This window comes from Protomyctophum bolini (assembly GCF_963924005.1).
Source record: "Protomyctophum bolini genome assembly, chromosome: 4".
NCBI classification, from domain to species: domain Eukaryota; kingdom Metazoa; phylum Chordata; class Actinopteri; order Myctophiformes; family Myctophidae; genus Protomyctophum; species Protomyctophum bolini.
Window position 1 is genome coordinate 24,396,922 of NC_137865.1, and position 22,208 is coordinate 24,419,129.

Here is a 22,208-nt window from a genome sequence, read left to right on the forward strand (position 1 = left end):
GTAGTACACATAGGGCATATACTGTACATCACAGGTGAAAATTCAAGGTGTTATTATTCAATGAATCAAAAAAAAGTAAAGGTTAATCGTTATAAAAAAAGTATCAGAAGTTGCAGCCTAGTTGAGCCGTGAGCTAGCGAGGTCTGTAGGCGACTCTACGCCTTGTGTCGTTACTCTGTTGTTGTGGCGTAACCAGTCCACGGCAACAGTGCTGTCAGATGAAGCAGCCGTACGTACAGTACCCACACCTGTAATTATTGTCCAGACACTGCAGCTCTGGAATGATGGGAGGCTGTGATGAGGCCGTCCCTATCTGCTAAACGCCAGCCAGCAGCAGACAGGCTGCACATGGCAGCACACCCTGGAATGCAGGAGCCGAGGGATGATTACTTTTTACCTCTGTCTCTCGCTTAAAGGAAAAAGATGGAAAAAAAAAGATTACTTTTTTAAATCGAAATGAGTCGCCACAGTGAAGGGAAAAGTATGGCACATTTCCGAGACCGCTATCTTCTCCCTATGGAATGTGCCATGGCATGGGGGACAATTTCTCAATTCCCTTTGTTCGGAGCCCTTTTAAGTGTGGCAATTAATGTAATTTTTCCCTCAATGTGGCTTTTTTCCTAATTTCCTCCAATTCAGGCAGTCTGCCATGACTCAACAATTAGCATATTCAGTGGCAAGTGTCCAATCAGTATAGAGGAATGTTCTCCATAAATAAAATACAAAAAAATCCCAATAGTTCTCCCGTATCCCAGCAACCATGTGGGCATGTCTACTGTTGATGTCTCCTGCCTTGATTAAAGGCAGACAAAGGAGGCGTTCAGTGCTGCTTGTAACCGGTGCATGCTCAATAGCCTATTATGTTGTAACATTGCCCCTCAGCTTGCTTCAATAACTGCATACAACGTGGGTGTGTGCATGCGTGCGCGTGCGTCTGAGTGCGCATACTGTACACCAGTGTTCTGTCTCATTCTCCTATTCTCTCAATGGTGTTTTCATTTCATTTGCTATCAGCTCGTAAGGAGTTTTGCTGTCTATATCCACTTTAGTTTCGTAGTACTGTGCTATAATGCGGATGCAGTGTTTCTTTTTCAGAGGGCGTTTGTTACGGAGGATTCCACAGCGCTTGCATAATGTGCTGTGACAGCTCCGTTGCTCAGCCTTTTTTCCATCTCATCTTTCTCACCACCTAGTGCCGTGGCTTGCTGCCTTTCCATAGTAAAAGGTTCCGACTTTGAGAAGCTGTGTATAAATAAAATACACACACACACACACACACACACACACACACACACACACACACATACACACACACACACACACACACACAAAGAGTTGCTCTGAAAAACAGTTGGCTTTACTCGCAGAGAGTATCTGTCTGACTGATGGTGTCTGTGATTGCGGTTTATTCAAATTTCACGCCATCAGACTTGAAAGGTCCTCCTGGGAGAACGGCTTCCCTTCCTTTAAGCCTTATTTATAGTTGTACCGACGACTGTGTCGCACGCTGAAAATAACATTTTCAAGCAGAAGGTTATGCCGCAACGTGTCGCATTCTTTGCGACAAAGTAAGGCTTTTTGGCTAAATTACCGGTAATGTATTATACTTTAAGGTTCAAATAAGTGAGTCAGGCCTCTGTTGCCCCTGCATTCACTCTGTGCTTTTCCTTTGTGTGCTCTGTCTTAGTACTTCCAATTTCACCTGAAAGTGAATGTCAGAGAAGATAAAGAAAACACCAAAGCAAGTCACCAGATTTAACTTTAGAAATGTGGAGGAAAACAACACTCTCTCTCTCTCTCTCTCTCTCTCTCTCTCTCTCTCTCTCTCTCTCTCTCTCTCTCTCTCTCTCTCTCTGACAGTATACTTGTGTTGCTGGAGATGTGAGGCTTGCCAGAGCAGGTGTAATGACTTCTTAAGTGGCCCCTGTTCCTCTGTCACTTTGGGAGATATGTGTGTGTGAGTGTGTGTGAAGTTGACATGCTTGTAAAAGCGTGGTTGTGGGACAAATAGAATTCCAAATGTCACAAATGTTTGAGTCGGAGCTAGCGTTGTTTGTTTATCTCCCGTCCTCTACCCAACCTTTTCATTTGTCTTCATCTCTCTCGACCACTTTCTCTCCATCACTCTCCTCTGCTCTGGTCTCCATCTCTTTCCTATCGCTCTCTGTGTGACATCTTATGGGGGTAGAGGTCACTCCATAATTCTCTCTGTTCGAACACAGGTAATGAGATGGATGCAGCAGGCAGGAGATAATAAAACGGCAAAACAAAAAAGAAGAAGGGGGCATAAACTGTAGAGGCTGGAAAAGAGAGAGAGAGAGAGAGAGAGAGTGATAAAGGGAAATGAATTAAAGGAGGAGAGGAGATGAGGAGACTATTCTCTCTCTCCATTTTAGATGATTGTGATATAATTTATAGACACGCAGCCACTCCCATCCATAAATGTCTGGATGGCATGGCCGCTCTGCTCTTAGATTGATCACTGATATTATTGATAGTTATGGTGCCCATCACTCTCTCCGTCTCTGAAATCCATTCTACTATACCTCTTCATTTATCCTACACCGTTGGACTCCTATATGTTCCTAGGACCGACTTGTGCTCCAGTTCCCTAAGATGAACTCTGTTCTCTAGGTTAGGGGGAGGGGGGGGGGGTTGGACTCCTTGCTTGGATGCTATCAGATGATTTAATCAATCCTTATCAACACCATGCAATGCAGCGCGTATGTCTATTGTGCGTCTGAGCATAGACATGGTAACGCCCCGCCTGCCTCTGATTGGCCTACCGACACTGCCTGTCTTGACTGTCCACTGAGGTGGATATAGATAGCTATGCTGGATAGTCTGATCTCTGCTGCGAGGTGGTAGAAAATAATACAAGTATACGGTATCGGTATGATACAAGAGAACTGCCTGTAAGTTGTACGTTTTATTTTTGTAGAAGAGGCAAACTAATATTGTTTATGCCGTTTGCTTTGATTGAATAATTGATTGAACATGTACGCCGTAGGTACTACAATTAGATTAATACACGACTAACACTTTATTTAGAAGTACACACCCAAATCATCATCGTGCACGTGTATTCAATCAATTATTCAATCAAAGCAAACGGCATAAACAATATTAGTTTGGCTCTTCTACAAAAATAAACGTACAAGTTATTTACAAGGCTGCATTCTGTCGAGAGGACAGTCAAGACGGGCAGTGTCGGTAGGCCAATCAGAGGCAGGCGGGGCGCTACCATGTCTATGCTCAGCCGCACATTAGATATATGCCAATGCAGCCAGTATAGCTGGGGATGAACTCGTAAGAAATCACCAAGATTTGACTTTTGGTGACCAGTTTGAATTTTGGGTATAAGGTTTTCAAACGAGTTGGGCACGCCCCCTAGTGGTCTGTTTGCACTGACTCAAATATTAGATAGCCAAAAGTAACAGAATCCATTGAAATATTTCTTCTATAAATTATTTGGTGTTTCAACCATTATACTGATATATCTAATATTGGTTTCCTTGCAAACTGACCACTAGGGGGTGAGCCAAATTAGTTTGCGATGGTTTTTGAAAACCTTATGCCCATTCCTAACACCATGGCAAAATTAAAAAAGTATTTACCACGTGCATAATTGTTATGATTATTTACATTAAATCCCAGTTTATAGGCATTTTAGCTTCCGGCAGCCATCGTGGACGCCATCTTGAAAACGATGCCTTTCTAGTTGTTAGTTTTTCCTAAAACTTTAGTATGCTTTTATCAATTATTTTTTCAACCATACCTATAGCTATCTAATATTTGAGTGCAAACAGGGGGCGCGTCCAACTCGTTTCCACAGCTTTTTGAAAACCTTATACCCATACCATATTTCAAACGTCACCAAAAGCCAAATCATTACAAGTTCAATCCCAGCTAGTATTTCCACCGTATTGATTGTTGTCAGCCATTGACCGACGTGGTGTTGGTCGCGTTGTCTGACTATTACTAACTGTAACCCTGGTGGGCAGATTGTAACAGACTATTACTAACTGTAACCCTGGTGGGCAGATTGTAACAGACTATTACTAACTGTAACCCTGGTGGGCAGATTGTAACAGACTATTACTAACTGTAACCCTGGTGGGCAGATTGTAACAGACTATTACTAACTGTAACCCTGGTGGGCAGATTGTAACAGACTCATTCTATTACTAACTGTAACCCTGGTGGGCAGATTGTAACAGACTCATTCTATTACTAACTGTAACCCTGGTGGGCAGATTGTAACAGACTCATTCTATTACTAACTGTAACCCTGGTGGGCAGATTGTAACAGACTCATTCTATTACTAACTGTAACCCTGGTGGGCAGATTGTAACAGACTCATTCTATTACTAACTGTAACCCTGGTGGGCAGATTGTAACAGACTCATTCTATTACTAACTGTAACCCTGGTGGGCAGATTGTAACAGACTCATTCTATTACTAACTGTAACCCTGGTGGGCAGATTGTAACAGACTCATTCTATTACTAACTGTAACCCTGGTGGGCAGATTGTAACAGACTCATTATATTACTAACTGTAACCCTGGTGGGCAGATTGTAACACACTCATTCTATTACTAACTGTAACCCTGGTGGGCAGATTGTAACAGACTCATTCTATTACTAACTGTAACCCTGGTGGGCAGATTGTAACAGACTATTACTAACTGTAACCCTGGTGGGCAGATTGTAACAGACTATTACTAACTGTAACCCTGGTGGGCAGATTGTAACAGACTCATTCTATTACTAACTGTAACCCTGGTGGGCAGATTGTAACAGACTCATTCTATTACTAACTGTAACCCTGGTGGGCAGATTGTAACAGACTCATTCTTCCAATAATCTCTTGCCTGAAGAAGGACAATTCGTAAGAAAAATACATAAAAAAGAAAAGAAAAGAGAAACCAGAAACCTAACCTTCTTAACCGGCCACGTAAGTCCCCTAACATCATATCAGTCTTAACTGGCCGTGTCGGTCAGTTTCACGCACGAACATGCACACACACACACACACACACACACACACACACACACACACACACACACACACACACACACACACACACACACACACACACACACACACAGTATCATTCCATTGGAAAAGTGTGAGCTAGGCAATGAGTATTTCCCAAATAAATCCATAGGCTTCATTCTTCTGCAAACTCCCACCTCCACACCAGCATCCTCCTGCATGTATACAACATGTAACCAAATGGACCCATTAGATTCCTTTGGGTTACTTTGTATGGGTTACAAATGGACAAATGGATGACTGTTTCATTTAAGATATTTTGTTTTGTTGGAACTCTGCGGCGAAATGGCTCTCCCTTGACACAATCCTGAGGTTTTAAATGAAAAGTTGAAGAATGGGTGACAATGGATACCAAACAAAACATTCAGGGAATTTTTGATTTTTTTTTAAGGCACTTGTGGTTTTAGGTGTAGCGGATATGGCTTTTGTTTATGGTGACCACTGAAAACTAAAACACTGAAATATCCCGTTTTTCAACATTCACTTCCATTATGTAGCCTGCTGGTTTTCAACATTCACTTCCATTATGTAGCCTGCTGGTTTTCAACATTCACTTCCATTATGTAGCCTGCTGGTTTTCAACATTCACTTCCATGATGTAACCTACTGGTTTTCAACATTCACTTCCATGATGTAACCTACTGGTTTTCAACATTCACTTCCATGATGTAACCTACTGGTTTTCTCAGCAATTATGTAGCCTATGTAGCATTATGTAGCCTGCTGGTTTTCAACATTCACTTCCATTATGTAGCCTGCTGGTTTTCAACATTCACTTCCATTATGTAGCCTACTGGTTTTCAACATTCACTTCCATGATGTAACCTACTGGTTTTCAACATTCACTTCCATGATGTAGCCTACTGGTTTTCAACATTCACTTCCATGATGTAACCTACTGGTTTTCAACATTCACTTCCATGATGTAGCCTACTGGTTTTCAACATTCACTTCCATGATGTAACCTACTGGTTTTCAACATTCACTTCCATGATGTAACCTACTGGTTTTCTCAGCAATTAAAACAAACCTTCTTGAGCGCTTATCGTTCTTTATCCTTGTCCTTTATCGTGTTCTGTTCTGTTGAAAGGTGCAGTCACTAGGTGTGCAAAGCAATAAAATTATTGCCTCTATCCTGAATAAAATGTCAGGCAAACAAATAATAATAATACAAATAATAATAATAAAAATAAGAAATAGCAAACATGATGTTGCAGATCACATAGCATTATACAATTGTCCCTATTTTCACCCTCGCATTCCTAAGCCAATAATTTTATGACCAGCAGTTGTTCCCTATTGGAGACATAAAGAGTCTCCTTTGTGTCTCCATAGGGAACCACTGCTGGTCAAAAACAAAAACAAATCACACCAGTGTGAAGTGAGGGGCGCTCTTATCATCGTACATCATCCATTCATTGTCAATGGGAATTTTATTTTTGTGTTGGACAAAAATAGCCGATTTGCTCGTCTACATATGACGTAAATTCTCCATTCATTGTCAATGGGAATTTAATCTACTAGCCCTTACCGTTGTGAGATATTGCCCCACCCCCCTTGTGGCCGCGGGGGGTACTGCGCCCTGGGTGCGTTTTCGCACCCAAATTTATAATTTGTTAAATTGGAAAAAGGGCTTCATTAAGACCTCCATATTATTATGGGCAATGCCTGTGTGGAAATTGGGAGTGATTGGTGCAGGCAGTGAGGAGATATGGCGGTGTTTCTTATAGACTGATGATGATGATATGATATGTGTAGGTGCCGATTTGCTCGTCCACACATGACGTAAATTCCATTCCATTCCGTTATGTGTCTAAGGCTGGTTTAGCGTGGCCGATGTACGTGTACCTCATCATGAGGCCCCCTGCGGGTACAGTACATGTCACCTCTGTGCCGTTAAATGACTGAATAGAGGAGAGGAGAGAGTTGGGGGGGGGGGAGGAGTGAATGAGAGATGGGTGAGTGGCAGGCGGGACAAAGCGCATGGCTTTGGGGGGGGGGGGGGTTCCAGGCACTCGGATGTGATTAAAGTGGCCTGGCTGAGCGGCAGCACCTTGGCCCCTTGAACCTCCAGATGGGGGAAGCTTTATGAGCTCCAAGAACAGAACACAGGAGAGCCTTGCCAGAAGTGTCATTGCGGCAGCGCCTCCAAGGAGGTTATTGATGTATGGACATGCATGGGAGTGGCCGGGCATGCATTGCATGCGTGTGTTGTGTGTACTGTATATATGACTCTGTTCATCCACATAGTGCATATTGTGCATATTTATTGACTCTGGGAGTGTGAAAAATGCATCCTTTCCGGATGGTACGCTTCAAGGTAGATTAACACGATGAGTATTTTATGCCCTTTATCCTATTACTATGCAGATTGCACATATACTGTTAAGGACCCAGTAAACAGAGCGCCCACACGCCCACACGCACACACACAGCAACGAATGAGTGAGACCTCTCCTTTCCTTCACCGGTTTCAACCTCTCCTCCCTCCTCTCTTCCCTCTCTGCGGAGGACGGTACAGTATGATTTAAAGTAGCCCTGAAGGGCTCTATCACTAATGTACCGAATAGCCTCCCGTTGTGAATGAGAATGTCTCAGCATTGTGAGTTTCCTTTGTGTACGTGCGTGCGTGTGTGTGTGTGCATGTGCGTGCGCATGTGTGTGTGCATGTGCGTGCGCATGTGTGTGTGTGTGTGTGTGTGTGTGTGTGTGCATGTGCGTGCGCATGTGTGCGTGCGTGCGTGCGTGTATGCGTGTGTGTGTGTTTGTGTTGCTGTACTAAGACCTAACAGCCAGGGCATCAGCACTGGGATCTCTTTATTTGTGTGCCTTTCTTTTTTTTTACTGAAATAATTATGGAAATAATTCCTCTTTGTTTGGCTTTCCTCTGCACAGAGGCCAGTTCATAATTAATTGGCTGCGTTAGAGGACCCGGTCCATTTGAACTAATGGTGGTTAAGGGGACGCTGGTGGGATGGGGTGTTTTTTATTGCCTGGTGCCTCATTTGGGAGTGCAGCTTCTGCATTAGATGAGGTTTAATTAAGGTACAGGGCCTCTGGACTACAGACGAACACGTTAGCAGGCCATGTGCAACGGTGCTTGTTCTGATGATCTGTCCCCAACTTTGTAGCTCAAGACTCAAAATACCTTGTAGATCTTTGCCTTGTAGATCTGCTATATTCTTTACTACCTCTACTTTTTTATATTTGAGGGGCGCTAGCTCCTCCTATGCCCAGCTTTGTGTGTCTGTGTGTACTACGGAATGTGATGATTTTATTGGTTGAGCACGGAATGTGTTGATGTATGCTGATGTATGACACGAGTGTGATTCTTTTTTTATTTAGAGTAGATAATTAACTTTTAGCAGCGCTACCCTTTTCTGCAGATTGTATCCAAAAAGTGAAGGTCCGATAATGAGCTAAACTAAATTTATTTTCGGAACGGCCAAGAAAATCCAAGTTGTGGCATGAAACGTTTAAATCGCTTAGTTAGTCAGCCGCTTCCGTGTTTATCAAGGATGTTGTGCGTGTGCATGTTGACTGAACTGAAGTCAGTTTGGAAAATATAATTCCACATTCGACCAGGGGAGGCGCCAGGGAGGCGCTAAAGCTTTTCAACTTCCTTGAAAAACATTGAAGCGGCTGACTAAACAAGCATTTTAAACGCTCGTTTCATGCCGCAACTTGGATTTTCTTGGCCGTTCCTACTTTTTGGATACGATGTGCAGAAAAGGGTAAGCAGCGTAAGTTGTGGAAACCATGCAGCGTTTCTGAAACGCAGTGGGAGGGGATCTCCGTGTGACCTCATCTCGGAGCTACAGAATGAACGTATAGGGACTGAGGGAACGTATCGGGGCTACATTGTCCCCAAGTTTGTCATTATGCCAATGAATTCCTCCCCACACACATTTCTGTGTTGTTACTGCTGTTGTATGCTACTGACTCACCTTCCAGTGAGGAGCCCTCACCGGGAGGACGTAGAGCTGTCGTCCAACTCCTCCTGCCCAACACTCCCTGCTGACAGGTGCTGCCCCAGCCCTTAGGAATAGATGCAGTGGCAATTATCACCCTGTGTTTCTCTCTTGTTCACCCTTGTGTTTCTTGAGTAGGGGCCTAACTACAGCAGTCTTCAGTGAGTCTGGAAAGACGCCTGGTTGTAGAGAGCTGTTTACAATTTTTAGGATATCTCCAATACTGGAACAGTGCTGGAACAGTCAGGTACACTGTACGATGGGGAAGATAATCACAGTGGTTAAGGTCAAGCGAGAAGAAACATATCACATTGTTTCAGTGATGTTCTACAGTGCGTCTGTGCCCTGAAGGCAACATTGCCTGTACACTGTGTATGTGTTGTTGTGTTTTTTAACATGCGATTGCTACATGCATATTTGAATAGCCTCCTCGCAGCATAAAGTCTGTATCCTGCAGTTCAGTCACATTGTTGGTCATCATACTGTTATATTGTGTCCTGTGAATGTAGCTTGTACATGTGGGTGAAATCAAACAAACAAAAACAAACACGGAATCCTCCCAAGTGGCTGTAAAGCCGTTGGATTGGAATGCATCTGAGGAGCCCAAAAAAGATCCACCCGCTGTGGTTTTGTGGTATTTAATCATCACATATGTGGGTGTTCAAGGGTTATTGTTATAACCTGTATGTTGAGATGTTCGGCACACCCTGTGGGTTATATCCTTGTGCATGTATACTTGTACAGTACCACACATGTGTGTGGTTGTTAATTAGGATAAAATATTAATTGTGTCCCTCAAGAGTGGTTTGTTAGTATTTAGCTAGTATTTCCCTCCGCACCAAATCTCTTAGCAGATCTCATAGTGAGCTGGTGGATCTGCTACTTTTGCCACATGTTTGTCCCTAGGGTTCATATGGTTTGATTTGATTAGATTTTTATTCCCATTAGCTGGTGCCATAGCAACCAGCTAGTCTTCCTGGGGTCCACATAAGAATAAACATTACAGTAGACATACAATTACAAATACACATTTGTTAAAAAGTCAGTATTCAACTTACATTAGTTTGGATAAAATAAAAATAAAAATTGCTTCACACTTCACTGTATCAAATGCTTTTTAAACGTTAATTTACTGTAAATGCAACAGAGGTTTCGAGGCAGTTTTATTCCAAAGTGACAATGATCTATGAATAAATTATCTCTTTAGAAATGTATATTTTGGGCGAGGTAACACAAGCTGCCCATTACTGGAACCTCTAGTGTCATGATCATGCACAGTATTACTAAAAAGAATCTGTGAATTTATGAAAAGGAGTTTTACTACATGACTGTTTTGAACAACACAAGAGTATTAAAAGATAACCTATTCTCAACTGTAAAGCCAGGAGAGGCAGGCATGCATACGACTCACATTTGTTCTGAGTGCACTCACTGCCTGTTCAGAACGTTCTGTACTCCTGTGGGACCTCGGTAATACACCCGCCAAATGAGAGATTGATCAGATGAACGGTTGGTTCTCAAGATATTCAAAGGGCAGGTTGACAAACTTGGCATGCTTATTAGACTAAAGAATCCACACCGACCTAATAAACTAGCAGGGCAACCACATGCATCCAATGCTATGTTTTTTACTTTTTACGTCTACTCCCTGAATATCCACACTGCTGTGCTGTGTAGTAAGGATTCCTTGTATCCTTAACGTTAGAGACCACCTCAGAGCAATAGCGCTGTCTACCACTAAGCAGCTCTATGAGTCTCAATCCTCCCAACACGCTGATTGAAATCAGTCGGTGGAAACTCTTAAGTGCTATTCCCTCTCCTCATCTGGAATAATAAGGCGCAGAGCTCCATAGCATTACAGCGCTCCCATACCTCATTTCAGTTTGCGAGGTTGGCTGATCTGGTTGTCTTAACTGCCGACCACAGCTTTCATGCGGTGTATAACACTGTGTTTCGCAGGCTGACCCCCCCTCACCCCTCACAGAAAAACAAATCTCAATTCCTCCCAGGCGTTACTGTCTGCTCTCATATGCAATGCCAAGCAACTCTGTTCTTTTATGCAAAACTGCCATACGCTTGTTGCCTCCCCTGAGAGTTACAGTACTCACTCTCAACACATTTCTCTCTCTTTCTTTCTCGCTCTCTCCCCGTCCGTCCCGAATCCCTCCCAACGTCTGAGTATCACAGGATTCTTGCCAGCTCACTTCATATACTGCTGCTTTTGTTGTGCCCGTATCATAGAAGTCTCTTAACTGCTGTGGTGATCATTACAGACTCTGGAGCAGGCCCATCTCTATTAAGTCACTCAGAATTACAACATAATGAACACGAAAACAACTTCGTATTCATGTCCATCCGTACCTGCTCGCTCGCCTCCCCGCTGTGTCCCTTCCCTTACCCGTCCCTAACACTCTTCTCCCATCTGGTACAATCCTAGCACCGGCATATTGACTCGGTTGACTCTGACTCAGTCATGGTATACATTACTGCAGACCATTTTCCAAAGCACACTGTGGTTTGTTTACATGTACTTAACGGTACTTACTTATTTTATGTTTGATTGAGCAAGCCATTGGATTACATTTCATACTACCGTACTAGAAATGTGTTACTTGTGTTATGGTAAATATGGGGCATTTATGTAGCACCTTTATCCAAGGCGCTTCACGTAGATTGTGTATTACATTCACCCATTTATACACACATCTAGATGTGAAATGTGAAAAGATTATTTTGCAAACTAAATTAAAATGCACATGACTTTCAATTGACTAACTCAATTACCCAGGTACGTTCAGTTAACATTTTTAGCCATTTATCAGCTTAATTTTTATAGTGTTCCAGTTCCAATTTTGTCTGCTCATTTCTTTTTGTCATCACATACCGTACAATTCCACTTGTTTAATCTGTATCCAGAGCTGACACAGCAGGGGCCACAAGGGGGCCAATTTGCCAGGGGTCTGCCAGGGGTATACCGTAGGGCGTAGGCTATAGGTCTGCCAGGGGTATGTTGGCCTATTATAACGTGCTAGGCTTCGTGTGAGTATGTTTTTAACTCGTGTCACTCCCTCCCTCCCTCAGAATCTCCCGGTCAGGATTTCGTGACGTTGGACTACCGCCTGCGCTACTACCCCAGCATCACCTACGCCGTCATCGGCAGTGCCGTCATCTTCGTCCTGGTGGTGGCGCTGTTGGCGCTGGTGCTGCATCACCAGAGGAAGCGCAGCGTGCTGCTGCCCAGGGGCGTGCGGGGGGGCTCCCATCACCACCACCACCACCACCAGCCCTTACTGCTGTCCCGCCTGGTGATCCTGGACAGGGGCCACGTCCATGCGGGTGGTCCGGGCCTCTCCCCCGGCTCGCCCCCCAACGTGGCCCAGTACAGCGCCGCTGGTCCACCCGGGCTGCAGCTGCTGTCCGGGGCACTGTATCCCTCCGGGCTGTCCATGGACTCACCGCCGTCGTACTCGCAGGCCGTTCTGGATGTAAGGTGAGCTGGAGAGGGATGATGCTCGTAAAGGCCTCTGCACACCGAGTGCATTGCGTTTTGTTTGCTTGTTTGTTTGTTTGGAGGGGGTGTCATTTGACAGACAACTTAACACTTTGACTCCGTAAGTTACAGGAGTCAATGGAGCGACCATCAAAACACTTTTTTTGTGTCCTACTGTTTACACTTGGTCAAATATGCATGTTTGATTGGACTGGACTTTTTTGTTGTTGTATGTCTGTACTCAATTATTATTGTAATTTTTTTATATTGTTTTAATGATGACGATAACTGTGGGGGGAGGGATGGGGTGAGGGAGAAAATGGAAAGAAATGGTATGTTCAAACTAAACTTAAATTGTTGAAACCTGCTACCAATAAACATATATAAAGAATAAAAAAAAAAAAAAAAAAAAAAACTATCGTATATCGATATATATCGATATTATATCCCGGCGATTTGTATCGTCTTTTATTTTATATCGATAAAAAAGAAGAAAAAAAAGGGGAGGGGGGGGTGGGGCTAGTGTGTGATATGAAATGTGAGCTGTAATCATATTCCATCATATTCACATGCTTTTGGAGAGAAATGAGACAGACTCCATGCAGACACTTTCAGTAGTAGAGGCCTGCAGAGGGGAGCTGTGTGTGTCTGTGACAGGCAATTATGTTTCTGCACTGTCAAATAGGTCTACATCTATCCTTAAGATGCCTTCAAAGAAAAGAAGAAATGTTAACTCGAGCTAGGTTTAAACATGAAAGCATGTTTACAGTTGTTGCACAGAAATTAAGTAATTTTACATGAAAAGTAATGCTAGTTTTGCAATGTAGTTAAATAAAAATTGTGAAAAAAGCTTGGGGGGGAAGATAAATCATTAAAAAAAAAGATTTTTCTGTCATTTGTCTGGAAAAATCGTATCGTGAACCTCATATCGTGATACGTATCGTGAGTTGAGTGTATCGTTACATGCCTAATAATAACCTAATAACTCATCCGAAGTCGTCCTAGGGCAGGCGATCTGTCATTTTAATTAAAACTCTCCCAAGGTCGTTTTAGGCAGATAAAGAGTGCGTGCGTCTTCTTGAAGAAATCAGTCTTTCCCTGGGAAAATAAAAATGTTATGGCACATACGTACGTACGTACCCTTCCAAAATGGCGAGTGAACAGTTCCAGTGATTCACCAGGTCACGTTCCTTATAATTACAATTCTCTTTTGATTGTGCAGATATTGACCACTGGCAATTCTTTCACCAATTGCCAGCAATTTTCGACTTGTAATAAACACTGTTGGGAAAATAGCGAGGAGACGTGCATATTGTTTAGTTTTGGTCGTTTATCATACAACGCGGAGTGCTCAGAAACCAAAACAATAAGCCTATTGTCCTCTTGTCAAACAGTCAAAATGTCATGCCAGTATGAGCTGATTTCATAAAAAAATAAAAGGTTGTGTGCGTGTCAGCCTTAACAGCTGTGAATTGATAGCTTTTGAATTGTAAAATGAGTTGGGCTTGCATAATCTTAAAAGAATAGAATATACTACAGCTGCACATAAATGTGTCTCCAGAAGAATAGTTTATGATAATAAGTAACACAATGTAATATGATAAATGTACTATGATAAAAGTATGAATCAATGTCTCTATGAAATTATGAAACAGAAACATCCTTCTGAACATGGCATCTACTCTTATGCTTCATCCTTCTCAGCCGACCTCCCTGGTTCGACCTTCCTCCCCCTCCTTACCTCCAAGACGGAGAGCTGCCATCCGAAGGCGAGCTGCCCCAGTACGAAGCAGTGCCCACAGCACACCCCGCACCCAGAACTGTGGCCTCAGCCCTTCCCCGGAGAGAAGAGTCCCAGCAGCTGTAGTGGCTCTCTCCATGTCTGTTTGTACATAAGAGCTGGAGTATGACTGTTGGACTGAAAGGACCAGGCCACAGGAGACTGGAGGTGAGGTTGTTGGCCCCCCCGGGGAGAGCCCAGAGTATCCGCCTGCTGTAGGTAGTCAGCAGGGACTGAGAGACAGGACAGTACCCTATTCTTGCCTCCTACACTATTCGCTGAATGAGGAGCATGACTGAAATGTGCAGCCCTCACCCTCATGAACAGATATTGTATGCTGGTGGTGACCTCTGCTGGAGATATAGCTGTACAACACCAGAATGTGCTCTCCTCACACAAACACAATGCACAGTATCAGCTGCGTGGGCCAGCACCTGTATCCCCAAAGAAGAAACCGCGTTGAGCGTAAACTGTCACATGTATCCTATAAACAGGGGTGCACATAACTGGAGCGCCAGTGCGCATGCGTCGTCAAAACGCATGCCGCGCGGCAGATCAAAGCATGGCGGCGATTTTGCATATCAAGAGCCGGGGCCGCTGGGACCAGAGAATCCTGACACAACATTCCACTGCATTACAGCCAGGCAGTCATCAAAATGTCCAAGAAGCAAGCCCCATTATGAGCTTGTGTGTCACATACTACAAATGTCTATCTACGTCCTGTAAGTAGACTTAGAAATAAAACTAGCGTTGACTAATCATTACAAGTGGCTCTTATTTTGAAGAGGAAGAGGAAGTCTGTATAGGTTGTAAGTAACCAAGCCGTTCGGAGCGCTAGTCTAACCAAGTAAACAAGAATCCACATGGATTAAACACAAGCTTTTAGCCAAAGTTCATATATTTACGATATGAAAACCATGTATCTGTCACTTTGGAATTGCGTTAAACATGAAACCTCTGCGGCGTTGGGCGAGTAGTTCATTTTATCAGAGTTCATGTGCCTCTAATGCTGGGTGGAGTAGAGACCACCCCCGCCGTGCGCACCAAGCAACATCTCCAGGTGCTCCTCTGAGAACTAGCCCCAAAGCGTTATGTGCACCCCTGATCATAATAGATCTACATTGTTCCTTGATTCATCTCTTAATGGCGTAAAAACAAACTAACTAAATGCTAGACAAAATCTTTTTTTTGTGTTTTTTTTAGTTTACAGCTACATTGTACCTATTTTGAGGATTGTAGCAAAATAAAATGGAGGTGCCTTGCTTTCAATAATTAGTTAAGATGGAACTAAATTCATGCTGACAAAATGCCTTAATTTCTATCAGTCCTGTAGACTGTAGTTTTAAATTAGATTTCATATTACTCAGACATTAAGTGTCAGTATCATTCAAGTATTAGAGATGTTCTACTATAGCTGGATCATTACTACTCAATAAGGATTTGTCATTTCAGTTTTGTGTACATGAAAAAAGATAGCAGATAAATCGGTTCGTTGTAAAAAACACGCAACTTTGTTAGAATTGAACCCCATGTTCAGCAAGGTGGGTTGTGTAGACAGATTTTATAGATAATTTCTAATAGGACAGTTCTTCTCTCCATTGTTTTTAATACCTTGTGCCTTTGTTTTCATTGTCAGAAACTGGTACCTCGTGACTAAATCCCAGACAAAATGACCATTGGACGTGTGAAATGTCAATATGTTACTGAGCATGAAGCTCTACACTACAGTATGTAAACATCACGTCTTTGTTGTTGTTGTTTTTTTTCTTTTTTCGTATCATTCCCATAAGTAAATGAACCATTGGGGCAAGTCAGATGTGTCAGAAATAACATTTTCTGTTGCCCGTTGTTTAGTTGAGGACAAATTGTGTATACAGATTTGATGAAGAAAAACATATTCCTTGCCGGGGACCTTCCTTTGGAGGTCTCATGCTGTGCGAACCACCAGAGAAAAAGTCAGAGAAAAGGTATTTCATATCAGATTGTTCAAGTTCACTAGTGACTTTACGTACATACACATTTCTGAACCCTAATTCAGTGTTACATTTATTTTGCGATGTAGTTTCTCCAGAGGTTATAGTACAGATAAGGTGACCTTCGGTCTTCTGTGTGATGTTCAGGATAGACTTTAGTGTACAGTATTTAGTATTATTCAATGACTGAAACCTATCTGAAGGAAGTGTCTATATACAGTAAATTTACTGTTCTCCTGTCATTATTTCATTCATTTTGAAGGTGCCCATTTGCTATTGTACATAGGGAGTAAGGAAAGGAGAGAAATGTATTTAAAAGCACCATCAGATTTTGTATGAGTTTAAACTGAGAAGAGATAGTGTAAGTGAAATGTAATTGGAAGCTTTGGAAGCTGCCTGTTTTTGTACCTATGCCAGCAGTAATAATACTGACTCATAAAAAACAATCGAAGCCAAAGATAATCATTTTCTGATTAACCCTTTTTCCAAGGATGTACTGTGTCCATTAGCAATGACAATTATGTTCCAATTCCAAACAATTTGTGCCTATATTATCTTTTTGATATAAAATATAATTAATGTTACTTTCTGTAGAACTGGATAATGATTCTCAGGACAAGAGTTGTACCACTTTGCTTGTTCCTTTTGTTTGTACATTTTTGTCATGATGGGCCTATCAGCAATTTGTTAAAGAAGACGCTGTTTATTATTTTTAATTTTCAATTAGGTCAGAGTATTTCAGGATTTCACTTGTTTTCCATTATCTCTCTCCCAACCCCCTCTGTATCCTGTACATTGAAAGTAAAGTTCAGATTAAATTTGTTTTGTGTTTCTGAAGATTTACAAATATTAGCTTTTTTCAGCAGCAAAATAATGACTTGCTTACTTGACATAGGCCTTTGCATTCCTTTCGGAACATAGGCCATCGATGAATTGTTTCCACCCATGTCTGTCTTGCAGTGTTGCACCATCCTCTCCAGCTGTTTCCACGTCATTCCCTTGTTTGACATTTAGCTCTGTGCTCCTCCATGTGTTTTGGGGTCTCCCTGTGCCCAGTTTTCCTTTTGGGTGCCATGTTAACCCTTGGACAGCCACCCCCAATTTTTTTGTTTGGGTAACAAATTGGCTTATTTTTAATTCATCATTTTAACATTAATAGAAAGATCTGATGGTTTGAATAGATCGTTTTCATGAAAATGACAAAGCTAGTGTCTTCTCCAAAATTTCCACCTGATGGCGAGAATGCACCATTATGCTGATTTTGACAAAAATAGACGTATCTAGGGAAGTCACTTCCGGTTCAACGATCATCAACATCCACATCCGGCAGTAGTTTGACCCCAGTCACTGCCGTGACTCCCGGGGATGCTAGGCTAATGCTATATTTTTTATAACTAAGTCATATTAACCTCAAATCAACCCCAAAACATCGCAAAATATCACATTTTTCACAGCGACGCACATAGAGACGGCGCGCTGTGCGCGATGGCGCACGATCACGCGGATGTCGGCCGTTTTTTGGTAGATTACATCCAACATTAGCGATATTAGCGAAGAAATGATAATTTTTTCTCCATTGAAGCCCCAATAACTGACAGTCAATACATTCCGTTTATTCCGTATGTGGCATGTTTATATTTTTCGATTAATTCCGTTTATTCCGGGTTTAGTAGTCTTAATACCTGTTTGGCTTTTTCTTAATGTACAGTATGACCAATAATCCAACAGGTTCTTGTTTGGTACATTCCTACAGGTTGATGTTATTGTTACGGTTTGTCCAGAAGATCCTGACGATGCATCTGATCCAGGGCCGGATTTACCCTCCCAAGGGCCCCTGGGCTAGACAAAACTTCAGGGCCCCCCTGGGCTGCCAGGTGCGATTCAGTTGCGCGGAAAAGCTGCATGGCCGAAATAAATTCTGGGTATTTTGCTTTAATTTTGCTGTAATTTTGGGATACCCAGCCCACCCAAAAGAGAGAGGCAGGTAGGCAGGCAGACAGGCATGCAGCCCCCCAAAAGAGAGACAGACAGAGACTAGTCGCTGTGCATGGCGGGCTATAGGGCTTTCCACAGCTACCCCACAACACAGCAGGCACAGACAGCAGAGCAGAAGCTCTCAATGTTTTAACCATAATTAAACAAAATGTACAATAGCCCCCGGGCTGCAGCCACCCTAGCCCAGCGGTCAGAGATGGGCAGTATTTGAAATACATGTATTTGAAATACGTATTTGAAATACTTTTTTGTATTTTGTAATTTGTATTTCGCTGGGATGGAAGAAATTAGATGTATTTTGTATTTAGATAATTTTTTTGACCCAGTATTTGTATTTTGTATCAAAATACATTTTCAATGTTTTTTGCCCATCAGAGATGGGCAGTATTTGAAATACGTATTTGAAATACTTTTTTGTATTTTGTAATTTGTATTTCGCTGGGATGGAAGATGTATTTTGTATTTTGTATTTTAGATTTTTTTGACCCAGTATTAGAATTTTGTATCAAAATACATTTTCAATGTATTTTGCCCATCTCTGCCAACGGTAAACCACCCTGGTGGTTGATGAAAGTCTGCAATATATTGTCTCCACCAGGCCGAAGGCATGGGGAGAGAGTATGTTTTGCACTCCGTCCGTCCGTCCGTGTGTTTGTGTCCGTGTGTGTCCGTCCGTCTGTGGACAGCTAATCTCCTAATGTATGTATACAGTATGTATAAAAAGTATGACTTTTTTAGGCGTATTGGGATCAGTATCATATCAGTATCTTGGTCAGCATCATGGTCAATATCATTTCAGTAACATACTCAAGTAACTCAAATATAGCCATGTTTGCGCTGGTGACTGACATCTTTGATTGATTGGTTGATTGATTGATTGAATACTTTATTAGTCATAAATGTGGTCACAGCGTGGTACAGCCAGACATATAAGGCTAAAAGGAGAACACAAAGGTTCTGCTCCTCATCCCACATGAACTACTAGTTTATCGATGCTGGAATAATCTGGCTTGTCAAAAATAATAGCCTACTGGACAATATGCTAATAATTCTGTGCATATCAATTTCCCCAATACAAGCAATTTAACTGTGTGTGTGTGTGTGTGTGTGTGTGTGTGTGTGTGTGTGTGTGTGTGTGTGTGTGTGTGTGTGTGTGTGTGTGTGTGTCTGTGCGTGCGTGCGTGCGTGACCTATTGTCAACACATTAGCAATGACAGTGTGGACCTGCCATTTCCTTAGTATTTTTGAGTGGTACAACCAGCAATGTCAAACCTTAGGTCCCAACCTATATCCTATCTGGATTGGATGTTTAGAGTACCAATAGGGGGTGCTGTTGCACCACTCGCTTCAGACTGGTCTGGTCTGATTGTGAGTTACAAAACGAAAACCACCTTAAGTTCCATCTGTTTACCACCAGATGTCACTGTAGCACCATGATACACTGAGCAGCAAGCATTTTCTGAATCCTGCTGTAAGTGATTTTAAAGTAAATCTCAAATTGCAAATTTTCACTGGTGGACCTAATTATAACCATCATCATCAGATTAGTTGCAACTTGCAGCTGGTTCAATCAATTTACATCACTCATGTTGTTTAGCCGTTTTTGTCTGGTTGTTGAAAATGTATTTACATATACATCTCTCTGCTCCACCCTCCAAAACAAACAAACAAAATCAGTTTACACACACATTAACTGTGTGTAAATGGAAATAATGCATTTAATGCTCTGAAGCATTTTGTATTTTATCCTTTTGACAGATATGCACAAATATGTGCTCTTTTTCGCTCAAAATTTTACAGAATCAAGCATGAATATAGATAAAACCCACATTCATGTACTGTATGGTAAAAGGTGCATTTTGCACCTTTATACTAAATGCAATACATTCACCTATCACAAGCATCGACCTTGGAGGCAAACATGCAAGGCACCAACCTCCTCACCGGGACAATTATGGGTTCAGACTTGAGTTTTGCTCAAGGACACTGACACAAAGCCAGGAGGAGCCGGGGATCGAACCAGGAAGATTATAATTCCAAGACAGCCACTCTACCCCCTATACACTGACACGGAACAAGACAGAAACGCCCAAAAACGTCACATCCGGTTTTTTACCCTGGGCAGAATTTTCTATGGCTGCCAATGAAACTTTTTCCAATCCTTAATCACATACGGACAAACATCTATGCCGATAATATCTAACTTGCGGAGGTAACGTGCCTTGTCCACGGGCAACAGATCTTTCAACGTATGGCATTGCAAATACGTTTGATAATCGCTACTCTGCGCAATATTGTTTTGGAAATGCCACAAATTGCATTCCAGTGAACGAGAGCAAATCACAACTTACCCTGGGGGTGGTGACTCCGCCCTGAATACGCGTTGTCGTGTCAGTGTATGGGTAGGGTGGCTGTCTTGGAATTATAAGTCTATCACACACACACACAGTGACCCAGGAGTAATCATAGAGTTATATATAACTGTCTACCCCTGAGTCACTGTGCCTGATAGGCCTACGTGACTGCTTTTACAAATTTGAAAATGTAATGTGTGTCACCCGTGTGGTGCGGTGTAAGTATACAGCCACTGTGCCCTCACTGCCCAAGTAATAAGACATCACCAGATAACATGAATAGCATCTCTGAACCCTCTCATCTTCGTCGTCATTCCCCCTGCCCACCCTCGTTCTCTACCCCTTTATTCTATTGTATTACTCTGTTCATCTTTCATCTATCTTTATCCCTCTAAATTCCACTACCTCATCTTTTCACATTACTTATCTTGGTTTCTCAGCAATGAACTTTTCTCCCCCGTCCCCCAATTCTTCCTTCTCTTCTTCTCAAGCCATGGGGCCTCTGTTTGCTTACCCCCAACCCTAGCCTATATAGGCCTGCACGCTCTCCATGTCTGTCTCTCTGTCTACAGGGTCTACAGGGTCAAATATGTTCATTTAATCTCCAGTGTAAAAATGTGTTGAATTCATCACTCGAGCGGATGTAGAATACGCACATCGACAGTCTGGGTGCTGGGCTAAAGAAAGGATGGTCAGCAGGTAATGGATGGAGCCTGCACACCACAGGTACAAGAATAACTAGAAAGGTCGCAATTAAAAAAAATTGCAGAGTGTGGTTGCCGCGGTGGCTTACATATATACCCCTCCCGCTGATATTGCCAGCCTGTTACGGTTTCGAGTCACGCCTCAGATCGTGTGTAAGTCATTCGGAGGGGATTTGACCCCCGAAATTCATGTTTTCCCGACAGACGGTTACATTTATCGCGTTTGCGGCGCCCCCTGTGGATGAAAATGGAATTGCTTTCGCAACTCGGTCGAACGAACCACCCCGGACGTGCGATTCAAATTTCGGATGGATTGGACATTCCGTTCGTGATTTATGGCGTTTTTCGTGATATAGGCCCCTCCTACTAACTTCGGTCGACGGTTACGGCCGAACGATACGCACTACCGAAATTCTAAAGTTGGTCGGAAAATCGGATGGGTCCAGAGGTCACGTGTGCCGATTTCTGTGACATTTGGACAAAATCTGTAGGGGGAAAAGCAAAAAGTGTGTTTTGGACAAAATTCAAAATGGCGGAAAATCCATCATGGCGTCATGGGGAGATGCGTCATGACCCAAGGAATCCAGGGGAAAAATTATTTTGATTTTACGACCTACGGTTCAAGAGTTATGAGCCAAAAGGTAAAGTGGGATGTTATAGCGCCACCATGAGGCCGACCTAAAAAAATATATTTTTAATTAATTTTAGTGATAATTAGGAAATATTCCTCCAAGTTTTGTAACTATAGTCCTACAGTCTCAGAGGGAAAAATACTTGAATGTGTTTTTTTGCATTTCCCCATTCATGTCAATGGGGAAATTTAATTCACTAATAAATTCGTATCAAATAAAATATACAACATTTCTCTTCGCACAGTAC

At 42.5% G+C, this 22,208-nt stretch overlaps 2 protein-coding genes across 4 annotated transcripts in view; both read left to right on the forward strand.

The window, feature by feature from the left end:
- Nucleotides 1-17,115, forward strand: part of ldlrad3 (low density lipoprotein receptor class A domain containing 3) — a 103,091-nt gene extending 85,976 nt beyond the window's left edge. For both annotated transcript variants that reach the window (XM_080761261.1, XM_080761262.1), the window contains 2 exons: nucleotides 12,115-12,523; nucleotides 14,228-17,115. In XM_080761261.1, the coding sequence (XP_080617387.1) occupies nucleotides 12,115-12,523; nucleotides 14,228-14,390 (572 nt within the window). In that variant the 3' untranslated portion in view covers nucleotides 14,391-17,115. The remainder of the gene's footprint in view (nucleotides 1-12,114; nucleotides 12,524-14,227) is intronic.
- Nucleotides 1-22,208, forward strand: part of trim44 (tripartite motif containing 44) — a 466,525-nt gene that overhangs the window by 173,032 nt on the left and 271,285 nt on the right. The gene's annotated exons all lie outside the window — the stretch shown is intronic.